The following is a 17940-nucleotide window of genomic DNA, read 5'->3' as shown; positions in this document are numbered from 1 at the left end:
AACAGGTGTGTACTCACATGCATAAAGCCTAGTTCACATTCGACGGAACGCTGACGGTACGGGACGTAACTCCTGTCGGGAAGGCTGGGATGAACTGTAAAATCTTGTACGATTCGTACGACACGACATGCTGCAGTCGTTTTGTCGTTCAGCAGCGAATGACGCCAGTCATAAGGCACGGCCCATGACAGGGTGACCTTTGGACCTATTTTCTTATTTTCGGTATTTCTTTTCAATTAATTCTCCTTGAATGAAGCGGAATCAAGTTCACAATACCAGTATTTCATGAACACCAAAAAAGTAGCATCGAAAGGCGTGCCATTCAAATTATAGCTCCAGGGAATGATAAAACAGTTCGTCTGTCATGCTCCTGAACTATCCCAAAATACCATAAGTGACACCAGACCGTATCTTGCAAAAATTCAACTCAAGTCGTGTTAGCCATTCTGCGAGTTATCATGGGAAGCACAGTGTTCGAAATGCTACGCCCGTCTACGGTATGAAAAGTTGGATCGATCCAACTCTTCCCGTTGCTTCCCGATCTGTACGGCAGTACGGCTGCGTTCCCGTTCCTGGTGTTCACATTGGACGCCGTCAGACTGTCCCGTCGCTTCCCGTCGATCCTTACGTCACGTCCCGTCGTGCCCCGTCGAACGTGAACTAGGCTTTATAGTCACCCGCTCTGTACACACTTCTCGCACTGGTCCCCATTGGGACAGCATTGTATCGCTTACCCGTGCACATTTTGTGCTGATAAGCGCACCACTTTTGCCCTGATGAGTGCATCACTTTCCTGGATAATATTCAATTGTCAGTTGTCATACGTCAGTTGCCCAGACGTCTCCTTAGAGAAAGAACAAAGTATTCTCTCCTACTACACAGCTGGCCTTCTGTTGTGTATCGCGGCCGCAAGAGGGGTACAGTTCGCTTTTAGCTACAGTCCATTCAGAAAAAGATGAGCGCTGGCCCCGGAGAGCACTCGTGCTTGGTGATTTCGCCAGTGACGCGAGATTCGAAACTTGAAAAGGGTCCAAAAAAGGTACCTCAACTGGGGTTTGAACCTCAAATGCACTGTTCTGCAAGTGGAGTGCACGGGTTGGATTTTCATGGTTTTTCCCCAATTCAGTGCTTTGGGGGCAAAACCCGGCCGAAATCCTATTCTTGTTATGGCTTGATTTTTGGAGAAATAGACTTCAAAAACACAATTGGAAGAGGATTCCATGGGGGATTGCAAAAAAATTGAGAAAAAACTCAAAATTTGACCCATTTCTGGCCAAAAGCTAGGATATCATCTTTTTCTGAATGTACTGTAGACTATACTTTGGTGTAATGAGTTTAATTCTGCCGGTAAGGTACAAAACTAAAATTTCCCTTGACAGCAGAAGTTTGATTGATGGCAATGTTTAAATTTAAATAGGGGACGTTCAGACTGTAAGTGGTATACCCACACCCCCAAGACCATTCTTGAAACCCTCCCCATTCTGGACATATCAACTACTGCATCACACTGTATGTGGTACATCCACATCCCAAGACCATTCTTGTGACCATCCCCATTCCGGACATATCAATTACCTGTCTCATGAGATGATGTCTTGGCCGTTGGTCGCTGGTCAACGGGCAACAGGAGAAGCATTTCTTGGTACTTTTCATTGTACAGTGGACCCAAGTCATGGATTGCATTGCAGAGCAGTTTATAAGCAAATGTGCCTCCAGGACGAATAAGACTGATGATGTGAGAATTATGCTTTTCCTTTCCTTCGTATTTCTCCAGACGCAGCAATGTCTCAATTTCCGTTATACTTATGAACACGCATTTGCCCTGCACAGCATGTCGAAACCTCGTTGTATCAATGTCACAGATCCAGGGTAAGATATTAGCAATGAACTTGGGATCACCAAATGGTTCATCTAAAGAATACGAAAAGACACAAAACAAATATACAGGAATGTCGAACTAATCGAAACAGTATTGACAGATAATCATTAGTAATTTTGAGACAGTATCCTGGACAACCAATCACCATGACAACTGAGTCATATTTGGACACATCAACATCATGTAGCCTTGTGCACCCCCCCCCCCTTCCTCAGCATAAACAAGCTAAACTGATGTGGGGTGACCTCCCGGTAAAGCTGTGCTTTTAACAGGGAGAGGTGTTTTCTTGCAGGTTTGCAAAGTGAAACATTTGATGGATTTCCTGTATGCAACTCTTCGGGATGGCACCCCACAAGTTAGTCAAATGACAAGTCAAGTTGGCAGGAAAGCACCGGCTCAAGGTTGCAAGAAACACACATTCTATAATTGCTTTGGTTCTCTGTAAGGCCAGATCAAAGTAGAATCGATATTTCCGGGCAGGACCCATGTGAAGTTAGTGTTGGCAGGAAATTTTTCATTATTAATATTTTTACTATGTATGTACTTGAAGTAGATATAGTGAGATGTATGCATTGCATGCTGAATATTTTTTACACCAGTGAATTGTATGCATTGCATGCTGAATATTTTTTACACCAGTGAGATGTATGCATAGCATGCTGAATATTTTTTACACCAGTGAGATGTATGCATTGCATGCTGAATATTTTTTACACCAGTGAGATGTATGCATTGCATGCTGAATATTTTTTACACCAGTGAGATGTATGCATTGCATGCTGAATATTTTTTACACCCGTTTCTGGTAGAGGCGACGGTTTCAAATAGGACATGGGTTGCAAACTGGACCGGACTCAATATTCACTTTCTCTTTTGGTATTTTGATTAGAAAACATATATCACAGTGAGACTACGATGTGTTTTACTCCGAGCCAAAATTGTATGGCTCTGCGATGACCAGAAGCACCATACCAAGCAGGTGAGTTTTTGACATGTTGCTTCGTACTGCGACTTGAGTTTTACGACTTTCGAAAAATCAACTTCTTGTCGCAGGTAAACAGCAGCTCGCCTCAGTCTCGCCAATAAAGCACCGCATACCAATCAAAACTAATGGAAGCACACACAAGCCTTATTGTTACTCTGTACTGGCCATAGTGAAGCGATAGCAATTACCTAATTTCAGAACTCAGAGTGAATTTGACGTGCACTCTAGCCTTTCCGGTTTGGAGCCACCTCTGATTTGAAGCGAAAAATTGGGCAACTTGGAGGCAGTGGGTCAACACAAAGGAGTGGCTCAGTTCGATTGACTCTGGCCTCAGAGCAAACTTCAACATGCCAGTTTCCTTCCACAAACATATTTCGAGTGAACAATCAACGCTGATGATCGGTTTGGGTCTATACAAATTTGGCTGTCAAGCCGTTCCGGTATCGAACCATCGCCTCTACTTTGTACTTAAAGTTATTGTAATTAGAATGGTGTGAGTTGGGAAGTGGGAAGTCAAAATAGCACTAGCTTTCTCAGGGGTGGATCCAGGAGGGGTTCCAGAGGTTCTGGGGAACCCCCTAAAATGTTTAAATCTACTACTGGCAACCATATGCATGCCCATGTATATGTGTCAGCTATTCAGTTTTGACTACACTGGAATTCCCCCCTGTAAAGATCGCTGGATCCACCGCTGTTCCTAACAAACTCCTTCTGTCTACAAAGCTCAAGCTGTAGCTTGGCAATGTAAACAGCCTCTAGCACATCTAGGTGGCAATTGTTGCACGTCCGCAAGTGAATCTTAAAGTGCTCCGGAACATTCTTATGTATGGCATTCAGATACGCAGGGGACATGATAAAATGTGTTGTTATTGCACTATGATTTATCTCAGCTGATGGGTTGTGTGAATCACGCTGGTTGGGATCACACTTACTCGAGATAGTGTTTGTCAGCGCTATCTGATCAGCTGAGCTCCTGGTCGGTGTCCTTGCAACTTGACGCTGTCGTAGTTGCTGAGTACTACGACGAGTGCTTGTTGTTGCCTGCACCTTCTTGGGCGCTATTTTCCTGGAGTTGACACGCTGTACGCTGGTTGAAACGGCGATAGCCGGCTTTGACAGGGCTGTTGCGAGTGCCTTCTGTTGGGGCGGTCTTCCTCTCCTGGGCTTGACGTCGTCGACACCTGGTGAGAATACGAAGAGACACAAACCAAATATACAGGAATGTCTGACTTATCAAAACCCCATTGACAGATAATCATTAGTAATTTTGGGACAGTATCCTGGACAACCAATCACCATGACAACTGGGTCATGTTTGGACATATCAACATCATGTAGCCTCCTGCATCCAAGGTTTGCAAAGTGAACCAATTGATGGATTTCTTGTATACGGGCGGCTCTGCGTGATGGCAGTCACGATCAGTCAAATGACAAGTCAAGTCGGCAGGAAAACAGCGGCTCAAAGGTTGTAAGCAACAAACATTCCATAATGGGTTTGGTTCTCTATAGGGCTGAAACGATTATGCCGATTACTCGGAACTTACTCGTTATCTCTGTGATCGCTACTCGTTATGCTGTTATCCAGTATGCACGACTTGTACATGTGCAGTGTACATGTGCATAGTACTAGCTAAGTCGCACTGTCTGCATAGTCAACTCCAGCACGCGTCATCCAAGGTGACAAAATTCACGCCTTTTTCTAGGCACCTTCGCACTTTTGGGATCCGGTGTGTCATGCACATATTCCCCGGAGACCAGTAAAATATATTTGTCATACAAATTCAGCATACTCGTTTTATGATAACTCGATCGTTAATAATAAACGGTACTCGATAAGAAGAAATGGATGATCGTTTCATCCCTAGTTCTCTACAAGGCATCTACTTTCTATAGCAAGTCTGTTGTCTATAGGAGTTTTGTTTCTTGTTTGCTCTTGTAATCACATGTAACCAAAGGCTTGTTGCTAAGATACTGCACATTCAATTATGGTGGACTGCTGGTCTGACTTACTGTTAGACATTTTGAAGTACTTTCAGGACGATGATAAACTGGTTATTGTAGCACGGTTCATACACTCTTCACTGCAGTCATGGTCTGTGTATTTTACTGCATACACACAGACACAGACACAGACACACATACACACACACACACACACACACACACAGACACACACTATCCTTTAACCTTTGAGCTTTTGACGCCCATCGCAGGAGGCGATGATGGCAGTGCCACAGCAGAAGCCATAGCAACTTGTGCTGGAATTGCACCATTCAACAGCTTGCAAGGCTGAAGAATTGACCGCCACTATTCAGCCTGGTCTACACCACACAGCTATGAAGTGGCTTTTTCTGGCCAGTGACTCCCTACGTTTGGTCTTTTTCATATTTTTCTGCACACACATCACACCACATACTCCGGCATGAACTGGCTGTTGGTAACCACCCAGGAGAATGAAAGACGGGAGGAGTCTGAGAAAGAGAAGAAAGACGTGTGCGACCATAATCGTCCGGAATCGAACCCGCAACCTCTCGATTGGAAATCACACACACACACACACACACACACACACACACACACACACACACACACACACACACACACACACACACACACACACACACACACACACACACACACACACACACACACACACACACACACACACACACACACACACACACACACACACACACACACACACACACACACACACACACACACACACACACACACACACACACACACACACACACACACACACACACACACACACACACACACACACACACACACACACACACACACACACACACACACACACACACACACACACACACACACACACACACACACACACACACACACACACACACACACACACACACACACACACACACACACACACACACACACACACACACACACACACACACACACACACACACACACACACACACACACACACACACACACACACACACACACACACACACACACACACACACACACACACACACACACACACACACACACACACACACACACACACACACACACACACACACACACACACACACACACACACACACACACACACACACACACACACACACACACACACACACACACACACACACACACACACACACACACACACACACACACACACACACACACACACACACACACACACACACACACACACACACACACACACACCTCACCTCAGACATGCCCATCGCGGAAGCGACGATAGCGAACAGCTATGTAACATTGTTGGACATAGCAACTTGTGCTGGGATTACACCATTCAACAGCTTGAAAGACTGATGAAATGACCGCCACTTTAGTGTGTTTCAAAAGTCCAGACCTCTGGTTTCAAAAAACCGTTAGGCCAGCATCAATACCACATAAAATCTGTGATCACTTTGTGCATAAAATTTTCCGAAATTGGGCGTCTGTTATCCAATCGCTTAGAAATTCACATGAGAAAAATTGCGTGAGCTGCCTGAGCAATATTCTGAAGAAATTTCTCAAAAAGCTCAAACCAAATTTGAATTATTCGAAAAAGTCTAGAGGTCTATACTTTTGAAACGCACTATAATTGACCGCCACTAATTTTTAGCCTGGTATCCACCACACAGCTGATTGAAATGTTGGTTAGCGTTGCGCAAACCGTAGTTAACCAGCACGCCACGGGCCGCGCCCCCGCACGGGAATATTCCCGCTAGATGACTTTAGGTGACCTTACACACTCCGCCGTGCCGCCGCAGCCGACTTGCGCAAGCACACACTCTTGCGGAGTTCCGCATTCGAGTCGCACTCGCGTAAGACATCCCGCACGAGCCACCCTTCGTCTGGCGGATGCATCCGTAGACGGCTCTTCTACTGCTGGCTGGTCTAATTTTTGCCAGTTGTCTGTTTTGCTGTGAGAGCTCGCCACGCAATTTTGTTCCCACCCTCCCACACCTAGCGGACGGAGGGGAGACACGGGCTCGGCCGATGGGCACGAAATCCGCATGGTGCACATCCATCGGCTGCCGCAGACAATACATTTTTAAAATCTAGTTGTGGGTACTACCGAGTACTTAGTGGTCATGCAGTTGCCATAGCAATGTACTGGTACACCCAGCCTGTATGATTGTTACATGACCCCATGGGTCATCTTTCAAACGCTCTTTCATAGCCGATCGACGCCGATATTTGTTCCTATCATACTATGTTTCAGATGGGCGGCCTTTGACGACCCAGTACGATCATTTCACCCGAACTATGTTATACGTCATCATGATCACAATAACCATGTCGTGCTCACGTTCAATATAAGCTTGCGGCAGCCCACTGGCTCATCTTTTCTGTGGTGTGAGGGTTAAGTGGCTTTTTTCTGGCCAGCGAATCCCTATTTTTCATTATTATTATTATTTTTTTACACACACACGCCACACCACATACTCCGGCATACACTGGCTGTTGGTAACCACCCAGGAGGATGAAAGAAGAGCTAGGAGAATGAGAAAGAGAAGAAAGACGTGTGCGACCATAATCGTCGGGAATTGAACCGGCAACCTCTCGATTGGAAATCGACTGCACATACCACTGCACCATATGGGGGACACACACACCTCAGACCTGCCCATTGCGGAAGCGATGATAGCGAACAGCTATGTTAGACATAGCAACTTGTGCTGGGATTACACCATTCAACAGCTTGCAAGACTGATGAATTGACCGCCACTATTTTTAGCCTGGTATCCACCACACAGCTGATTGAAGTGACTTTTTCTGGCCAGTGAATCCCTATTTTTCGTTTTCCATTTTTTCTTTTCTTTTTTTCTTGGTTTTTTTCTACACACTCCACACCACATACTCCGGCATACACTGGCTGTTGGTAACCACCCAGGAGAATGAAAGAAAAGTCAGGAAGAGTCCGAGAAAGAGAAGAAAGACGTGTGTGACCATAATCGTCGGGAATTGAACCCGCAACCTCTCGATTGGAAATCGACTGCACATACCACTGCACCATATGGGACACACACACACACACACACACACACTTGTACTTGTTGCTCACTGCCAAAACTGGGTCACGTGGGTCTCCCCGGGAGAGGGGAGAGAGACTCAAAAGGAATCTTGGAAAGATGACTCAATTGGCTATTGAACCGCCCAACGGCCGACGCCCCCTGAAATCCCCAAAACTCTGGGTGGACTTGAAAACGATCCCACTTATGGGCTCACCACACCTCAGTAAGTGGGTGAGGACAAGGTGCAGAAAAAGGATTGACGGCATCAGGGTATCCGTCCCGGGATCCAACTGCAGTTACCCCTGCCCTCAGTGAAGGGAATACTTGCTACTAGTGTGGGTGGCTAAATCAAAGTGGATCTGATACAAGCTTCACTAGCACCATGATTACACAAGAGTATATCTAGCCAGAAGTAGTCCATGGTTAACAGGTATACTTCAAATAGAAGGTGTATGAACCCTGAAACCAACAAAGGTGGTAGGTACAACATTACACCTTCAACAGCCGAGCCCGTTGGCAACAGACCCAACACTATCCGGCACAAGTTCCCAGGAATACAGAAGCTAGCAATGGTAATCATGGCTCTGCAATACAACTCACCGCTATCATCGGGAGATGAAAGCAGCTGCTAGGCGTTGAACGGCTGGATTATGTGATTACCAGAAACTCAGCTTGGCTAGTGATCCAGGTCACTCCAACATACAAGAGTTGACAATGCCTCATTCACTGCAGTGATCAGTTCCTTCCTTGCTACGCTGTCGAAACCTTTACATCTGCCGGTACAGTGTGTAAGGTGCACACGTTTGTTGTGGTGTCTGAAAGAAGGAAAGAGAGAATAGAAGGCAGGTTTTAAAGTACTGATAATATTCAGAAGAGAATGTATCATGAATCATGGATGAGCCTATGCTCATTCTTAGTCCCTTACTACACTGTAATGGCTTTACATGTGTCTTTACTTAACACTCTACTATACTGATACAGGTTATCAACTTACACACAGTGTATAGTAGTAGACAGGGGCGTATGCAGGATCCGCAATGAGGGGACTGCTCCAACCCTTTCCCAAAGAACCCAATAAAGGACCATTCATGTACATGTGATGCATGGATGGTTGATATCTTGATTTTTAGTGCGCTATTTACCATGATGTACCAAGTCGAGGGAAAATGGAGGACCTGTTCTGTAGGATGGAGCAACCATGAGGCTTTGAAGTACCCACTTAGCAACCCCAAACATATCCCTCACTTTGGAGGACAAACTTTACTTCCTCTGCAAGCTAGATCCAAGAGAACATTAATTTTGCTAGATCATATCATGAAAACATTTTCAATTTGACTACTGCTCTTTTAAGTACTACAGGTAGTCTTCCTCTAATTCCAAACTCAAATTCAACGAAATATGGGTGGTCAGGTACAACGAACTAGTTCATTTAATCAAAACACTGGATCGACACAAGGTCATTGCACATTTATCTTCATCTTCTACGAAGCTTTTAGTGAAGAATTTGTCAGTCACTGCAGCTGTGCTGAAACAATTTCAACGGAAAAGAACAGCACTGACTTCTCAGCGTCATGAAAGCCCGTCGGAGAGCAGAACGGCGTCGTTCTGAAGAAGTCTGAACGGAAATGGAGCATATGCAGACAATTATTTTTACGATTTCTAGTTGTTGTTGAGTCCCAAACATCGCTGCGCATGAGCTGGCACGGCACGCCAAGCCACTGAGATTCGCGAAAGGAACCAGACACCTGGAAGAAGTCGTCCTCAATCAAATCTTTGCACTTTGTCTTGCACAGGCTTGAATCAAGTTTCAAGAGAAGGTGGGGTTCTTCAAAGCTGTTGTCCATCCTGGAGCGGACCAGGGATCGATTCTTGAGTCACTCTTGGCTAGAGAAGGAGAAAAAATGAACTTCGAATGACGAGTAGAGCAACTCCATTTCACTTCGAAATAAGCGCTCGAAGGACATAGCCACTGTACTGTGAACAGCTTTTCTGTAAGAAGAGTGAGTTCGAATTATCCAGCGGGCGCACTTTTCGTACTTCGAATTATGCATTCGAACTTGACTCGTGAGTTCCCCGCGTTTCGCGAACTTCGCATAAGTAGAGAAGAGACATGACAGCTCTCTCCACAGCGATGCCCGCAAAGGGCAACCCCGCGACTGGCGTCCCTGACAGCCAGTGTTGCCAGTGCACTGGCAATTCCAAGTGTGGAAAAAACTGCTGTTGCCCAGAAGCTGGCAAGCTATGCGAGGATTGCGGGGCCGGGAACAGGGCAAGATGCCGAAATTCGCAAACCATCGCGGCGAGGGCCAGTCCCGTAGGCTTTCGAACCATACAATACATTCCAGCCGCCGCGTCCCCCCCCCCTAAACACGATACTAGCAGAGGGCTGACACTTTTCTGTTGGCAGAAATCAGAAGCTGTGTCTGAGGTGTTCAATGGCAGGGAGTCGAGGGGGCAGCGACCCTTTTCGAAGCCGTAACATTTTTAGGATTTCAAGTGCCCGAAACAACAAATTAGTACACTTTCGTGAACAATCGTTTCGGTCAGTTTGTCGAAACAACTGATCGGAGTGTTTCCGGAAAATCGGAATAGAACAAGTCGAGGCCCTGACGATATGGATAGCCCTCCGTCCTGGCACATTTAAGTACATGTAACACGGTTAACTATGATCAACTAGTGACAGCGAATGGAAGGCAAAAAAATCAGACTAACGGTGGCAAAGTTATGATACTTTTAGGGGCATGGGCCAGGGGCGTAGGAAGCAGATTTCCAATGGTCCGGCGGATTTTTAGCTCATACAGGTCGCAATTTTTTAATTTTTAACTCCGCCCAGTATGACTACAACAGTATTTACTTTGTCTTGGAGGTTAGGCATGGGGAAGTTGCCATACAGGGGTGGTGAGACCGCCTATTGGCACCGGGAATACAGCTCACTCGACTCTGTCTCTACTGAATGAAGAGGGTGATTATACTTGTAAAAGTATTGATATGAACAAATACTGTGGTATCATGAAAGACTTGAGGTTTTAAAACTGTCTGAATTGGGAGAGCTGATGCTCACTTCCACATTCAAATTCACTCTTCAGGCACTAGACGTCCAGCAGTTTCTTGTGGACATTCAGGAACATCAGGAGTCATGTGTTTGAGCCTTTCCTGGCCGGTTGTACTGTGTTGGACTTGACCCTCCGCATGGTTGAAAACGAGCTTGTTGCCTTTTTCTTTCTTTTTTTGGCGAAACATCGGCGGATGCCGGACCTGCCGGACCTGTTCATATGCCCCTGTGGGTACATCATGAACGTTGGCCTATGTCGAACATTTTGAGGGGGTGCTTAAAGGGGAAGTTAAGGCAAAAATTAAAATTTCACCAGTTGTAGTCTTCGGGGTGCTGAGTCGAATGGTCGTGGTCCGAGGAAGCTGAGACGCTCCCTTCCTACTTGAATCCCAATCGAACTCGCGGACTTCCACCGAAACTGGGTGACTGCGTCCTACTAGATGGGGATTTGTATGCAAAATGTCACTAAAAGCCACACCAGTCCCCTGGTCACCGTGCCTGCAGGGTACAACTTACTAGCCTGTTTGACCTTTTTTTGGTGCAGTCCTGTCACTCGAGTTGAACTCGAGTTGAACCTTGGTGTGAAAGTTGTCGCCTGCTGGCGTGGTGACCAGGTGATTTGGGCACCCAGGAGCACGTGACCGCTTGTTCAACCATGTTCGATTGGGAATAAAGGAGGAACGCTGCATTGCAGCCTTTTCGGACCAAAACCAGTCGACTCAGCGTCCAAAAGACTACAACATATGGGCCAATCGCGGTCATCCGTGCTTTTATAAGAACGAAATGGCGCTTTTAGTGACATTTTGCATACAAATCCCCATCTAGTAGGGCGCAGTCACCCAGTTTCGGTGGAAGTGCGCGAGTTCGATTGGGATTCAAGTAGGAAGGGAGCGTCGCAGCTTTCTCGGACCAAGACCATTCGACTCAGCACCCCGAAGACTACAACTGGTGACATTTTAATTTTTGCCTTAACTTCCCCTTTAAGCACCCAAAGCACCCCCCCCCCCCCCCCCTGGGTACACCACTGGTAGGAACTGAGTCTGTAGAATCAATTTCAAGTCCTGCACAGCTTGATAAGAGTTCAAACTTTTTATCTTGCATAGCACTGTAAAAATACTTCAGTACCTAATCCTTTAAGGGAAAATTCTGTATTGCCATACCAACCAATTGTCTCCGGTCTTGCAGTACAACACATCCTTTCCCCTTCAACAACTGTCTCTGGTCTAAACTAGCATCTAGTTACCGCCTGAACACATCTACAGTCTCGATCTCAAGCAAACTGTTTGACTCATGAACTTAGCTGGCAAGCATGCCACACAGTTCACAAACTCACTGTCATAGAGGATGGCTAAGGTAATCGCTAGTTGGTGATCAGTGGAATGGTGTGCTTGCTAACCGTGCCTGTGTTGTGTGTTTGTGCTGTGGTTCAGCAACTGTTGATCCAGGACTGAAACTTACAAGAATTGACAATCAGGCTTCATTCACTGCACGTCAGTTCTTGGCTAGCAATGTTGACAGTTAGGGTCAGACCATAGTACCAGCAGTACTTGCACACGGCCGGCCGTCGCACTGAAATTAGTATCTGAAGAAAGCAAGAAAAATGGAGCAGGAACGTCTTTCAAACAAAGGATCTGCACATTCTAATCCCCACCCCCACCCCACTCACATGCACATACATTAAAGTCCAAATTTTATAACTCCCATTGGCCTGCTCAAGCTTGTAAGTTAGTAGATTCTACAAAACAGTACCTGGAATTAAAGATGAGAAAAGCTGAGCAATGTGATGTGCAGTTGTGCATACTCAGTCTGCTCTCTTGTACGGATAGAGACACATGGCGGACAGGAGACATTCTCCCTCTAATTCTCCTCACACTGACATAGTAATAGAGCAGTACATGTATCTGATTCACGACTGTCCCTATTTTCCTATAACTTACAAACCATGATATACATATACAGACCGGATTACTCCTATAACCACCGTTGAATTTGAGTGGAAAAGATACTTTAGATTTGGAATTCTGAAGCTGATAACATTATAGGCGGTATATTCTTATAACCACCAATCCTATAGCCGATCTCTACCTGTACTACAAACACAAGAACTTGCTGGTTTTGACTTGGCTGGCAAAGACATCTGAGTTGCACTCTCTGGGGGCTATCTACTCTTGCTTATACAGAACTCGATGTCGAGAATTTTTTGGTATTTCTACCAACAACGGCCCTGAGTCGTACACCAGGGAGTCGTACAAGCCCGGGTTTGTGTGTCTCCCTGTCACAGATCTACTCACACGATCAGTACTGTACATGTGTATGGGCTGTTTAAAAAATGACTTCAGCTCGATTTTGGTGCGGGAGGGCCCGGAAACCTATTTTTGGTCTCGCATAAGAGAAGAAATTCTCCCGCCACGTATTGTTGGTGTTGGCTCAAACAGCAGCTGACTGGACACACTGTGATTATGGATTTCAGGGGCATAGCCAGGATCATGATCAAGAGAGGGGGGGGGGGGGGGGGCACAAATTTCCCTAAAAGTACATGTTTGTACTTCCTCCGCGTCATCGAAATTGTCGCAGTTTGACTTTTGATATAAAACGGGGTATTTACTCACCAGCACTCGTACAAGAGGCAAGGAATCGGACATAGGCAACGGTCATCAGTATAGGGTGACGGCAAAGTTCTATTTTCTGTTATTGGAAGCTGGAATTTTTGAACTAGACGCAATTTCTTCGCTGATGCCGCTGCGATGGTAATTTCGACTCGCTGAGATCAGTCAGGCGTTGCAGCCTGCACATTTCTCGTGCTTATGGCCATTCACTCAAGCCTCATCACTGTTTTACCTTAGTTGGGTGAGAATGACTTCGTGGAACAAGTGGCAGCGCTTGGAGAAACATCGAGGGGTCAGCAAACTAAATGCCTGCAACAGCGATAAAATTATTTTGTCGCTCTGGCCGAGACACTCAGTACATGATTGTACCTGCAAGAGCCGTGTAGACTCTACACGTAGTGCTAGTGATGCAGGCGCAGGTGCCGTACCATGGTATACCAGTGAATCAGGGCCGGGCAGTGATGCTGAAAAAGAGGGCGCGCTGGACGTGATAGTACACCTTACCTGCATGAGCTGTGACCACACAGCTAAAATAAATGGGCATGCCACGGCTAAAAAAAGTTCATTTCAAGATCGAGGTGATTCCGCCGACGGTAATCAACCGACCTCGCAACGATAGTGTATTCTTACTAGGCTTCGTTGGTGGTGAAGTAGAAATCATCCAGAGCTAGCAGACGACAAGCATAGCAGCTCTTGTCCTGTGGAGAAAGTCAAAACGTTTGAGATGAGGCGCAACCAACTCTCAACCTTCCTTGAAATATTTCGGAACGATATTTTTGCGTCCGTTGACATCAGCGACGACGAGGACTTCATCTCTGCATGAAAACTCTCAGTCCAACTGTCCTGGAACGTTACCCTAGTCTTCAGACTATCATACTGTGTCATAAGTTTTGAATGGCTTAGCTTATGGAGTTGTCAGTAACAAGTGACAAGTCACTAGTCAAACTGCGACAATTTCGATGACGCGGAGGAAGTAGATGTGTTCTGTGTGTTCATACACACACCATGCCATGCCACTACATGACTGTACTTTCAAGTACTGCTAGGATGCCGCTAGATTTCCACATAGTCCATGATATGTACCGGGTCAATGAAGGCAAAACAGCAGAAGCAACCACCACGGTTGACATTCAAGATCACTCTTCAATGGTAAGCTTCCTAGTAATGAGCCAGATCCTGGATGCTTCTTTTGCTGGAATTACCACACCGTTGGCTCTCCTTTGGCTTTGATCCAAAAATCAGATTTCTCCACTCTTTTTTCTCTTCATCTTCTTGGATATCTTCTTGGATAGTGCAGGAAACGTGACTGGTTGATCAGACTCACTAGCTTTCCTAAAGAAAAGTGAATTACATTTCAACTTGTCCATGTATCTCTCTGCTTCTGCTAGTATATGAGTGCACTTTGAAAAAACATGAACCAAACTTCTTTTTTCTTTTACACGACCGCCAACACAAACGCTAAACAGCCAGAACTACAAAACACAGCGTAACAAATTGATATGCTGCGCGGCTTTTTCTTGTGATATCCAATGATGAATGTATAGGGTTGTGTGACAGCACAAAGCATGGAGTAGTAAAATACTACTATATTACTACTCTCTGTTGTGCGACAGCTACATTCTCATTTAGTTCATAGACGTATCCCCTCTTGTTTACCATCGATCACCAGCAATCAGCAACATCAACACTAGGACATATGGGCCAAGTGCCAGTGGCGATCTGCCCGGCTGATGCAAACGACTTTTCTTGATGTGTTCCTCAACACATATCTTGTGGTGCTGTGGAGAATCCAGTTTTGTTGCTGCTTGTGTGGATAAACAGTATGCACAAAGCAGAGAGTAGTAAAATACTACTATATTACTACTCCCTGTCACAAAACATTACAATCATGTATTGACACCACTCCACTGCAGACAGGTACTAGCCTACTTGTACAGTATGCACAAAGCAGAGAGTAGTAAAATACTACTATATTACTACTCCCTGTCACAAAACATTACAATCATGTATTGACACCACTCCACTGCAGACAGGTACAGTCGACCTACCCTTATAACGATATTTGCGTCAGACCAAGAAATATTGTTATAAGGGTAATATTGTTATAGGGGTAACTGGTTCATTTCATACACATACGTCATAATGCATGGATTTTGTTCATTTTTTACACTCTTTATAGCATAAAAAACTGACATACATGCACATTATGTACACAGCAAGGTGCCCACTGGTGCCCCCATGGCCCATTGCATTTCGTCATGTCCCAGCGACTTATCAAGTGAAGCTTGCCCTACCTGGATAGTGGGCTCTACATCTTCCCTGCTAGATATTGTTATAAAATGGAAAATGTTGATTGGTCAGCCCATTTTATATCGTTATAGGGGTAATATCGTTATAGCAATATTGTTATAAGGGTAGGGCATTGTATACAGAAGTCAATGGAGTGATTTGGTTTGGCAGAAAAATATCGTTATAAGGGTAATATCGTTATAGAGGTTATCGTTATAAGGGTAGGTCGACTGTACTAGCCTACTTGTACAGTATGCACAAAGCAGAGAGTAGTAAAATACTACTATATTACTACTCCCTGTCACAAAACATTACAATAATGTATTGACACCACTCCACTGCAGACAGGTACTAGCCTACTTGTACAGTATGCACAAAGCAGAGAGTAGTAAAATACTACTATATTACTACTCCCTGTCACAAAACATTACAATCATGTATTGACACCGCTCCACTGCAGACAGGTACTAGCCTACTTCTACCTACTGTACATCTACACACTCTCAGAAATTTACTTGACCATTTTGAAAACACCGACCAGTACGCTAGTATCCGGAGCATAAGCGCCACTGCAGTATAAGCCAGACCCCCCCCCCCCCATTTTTGCCACGGAATACAGATATCTACCCTTTTTATCACTGTTAATTTGATCATCGGAGTCCAAGCCGCACTCCCATTTTTGGGTTGAATTTTGAGCGTTCAAAGTGTGGCTTATACTCCGGAAAATACGCTACATTTGGAAATATTGTGGACAGCTTAACAGTCACTGTTCGTTCTGCAGAGTTGCACGTGTGCTGAACGGACAGTGTACAATGGTGTCTCTCGAACCAAGATCGGAAATTTGAGTGTTTGGCACTCAAATCACCCCTCACCCCCCCCCCCCCCCCAACAATACGCCCCTGGATATGTTTGGAATGAATCCAGAAACCCGCGATATGCGTGTTAAAACAAAATGGCGTCACGATTTATTGAAAGTGATATAGTTGGTGGAACGAGTGTTCAAAACTATTTGAACTTCATACTGTTCGTCTTCTTTTTGACATGCTCTCTTTCCATCGTCCTTAGCTTTTGTTTGTTGTGAGCTGTTTTGGCTTTCTCCTATACCTCTGGGGGATGCCAAGTGATGGTTTTGAGAGGCTGGTGATGGCTGTGAGCGAGAGTTTGCCGATCGGCATCGTCCTCGCTATAGCGATGAAAATACTAGTTACTGCGCACCTGGCAGATATCACAACACGTCTAAGCGTCCAGGAGCAAAGGAATCTTGGGTTTTCACTGGAATCTAGTTCCTCCAGCATCGTGTAGCCCACCGTCGGTGAATGGCAGTCCAGAAAGGTTGAACCTGGTCTTCTGCAGCATCTCGCAGTCCTGCGAGGCACACCGTGTACGCCTGCCATGTATTGTACAAATAAAACTCATGCAATAGTGGACTCTACAGTGAGGAGTCTCAGCCTGTATGCTGCAAAAGACACAGGAAATGTTACTGGTGTCTGTACACTGGACGCCAACACCCCAGTCTTCTCCTACAGGATTTGTTTGACATTGACATTATGCAGTGGGTCGACATTGACCTGGTTTGGCAGCTATCGTAATAGTATCTGCCTGGTTGGATGTAGCAGGTTGGCGTTTGCTCGTCGTCCAGTCCGGAATTTTCTTGTAACTCACGGTGGAGTACGCGCAAGATTTGTGATCATCCCTGTTCACTTCAATATTATACAAACACAACGTTCCCTTTGTCACTCATCTTATCCCGAGTACTGAATTGCTGACAATATTCTGTCCCCGGGGAAAATTGCGGGAAAAAATCGCAGAAAAACGCGGGGAAAAACGCGGCATAATATGGCATAATTTGCGGTGAATTTGCGGTAAATATGCGGTAAATATGCGGTGAATAATATTGATGTGCGGCAATTTTCAGTAAGTATGTAGTGAAATCTATCAATTACAAGTCTCTGGTGTAAGCACTCGTCATATTTGAGTACAAAGCCGCCACGATGAGACGTTGCTGACCGAACAGTGCACTGTGTGTACGTGTAGTGCAACAAAAAAGTTCAAAAAACGCGGGGAAAATCGCGGAAAAAACGCGGCCTCGGAATCGCAATTTTCCC

At 45.4% G+C, this 17940-nt stretch overlaps 2 protein-coding genes across 3 annotated transcripts in view; both read right to left on the bottom strand.

Annotated features, from left to right (window-relative positions):
- The window catches only part of LOC135818589 (uncharacterized), a 199164-nt gene that overhangs the window by 126016 nt on the left and 55208 nt on the right, over nt 1-17940 (bottom strand). The gene's annotated exons all lie outside the window — the stretch shown is intronic.
- Nucleotides 497-5548, bottom strand: LOC135816759 (uncharacterized). 2 transcript variants are annotated; one of them, XM_065329863.1, is made up of 3 exons: nt 4875-5548; nt 3797-4045; nt 497-1911 (listed from the first exon to the last, which is right to left on the bottom strand). In XM_065329863.1, exons 1-3 carry the CDS (start codon nt 4882-4884, stop codon nt 1568-1570), a joined length of 603 nt encoding a protein of 200 aa, XP_065185935.1. In that variant the 5' UTR covers nt 4885-5548; the 3' UTR covers nt 497-1567. The 2 variants fall into 2 exon arrangements, 1 of the variants encoding a protein (XP_065185935.1); XR_010553494.1 differs by lacking the exon at nt 497-1911 and adding an exon at nt 2096-2274 and having other exon boundaries at nt 3110-4045.

Source organism: Sycon ciliatum, chromosome 5 (genome assembly GCF_964019385.1).
Source record: "Sycon ciliatum chromosome 5, ocSycCili1.1, whole genome shotgun sequence".
In the NCBI taxonomy this organism is placed as follows: Eukaryota; Metazoa; Porifera; class Calcarea; order Leucosolenida; family Sycettidae; genus Sycon; species Sycon ciliatum.
Note: the sequence above shows the minus strand (reverse complement) of the source record. Positions and strands in the feature narration are given on the sequence as shown.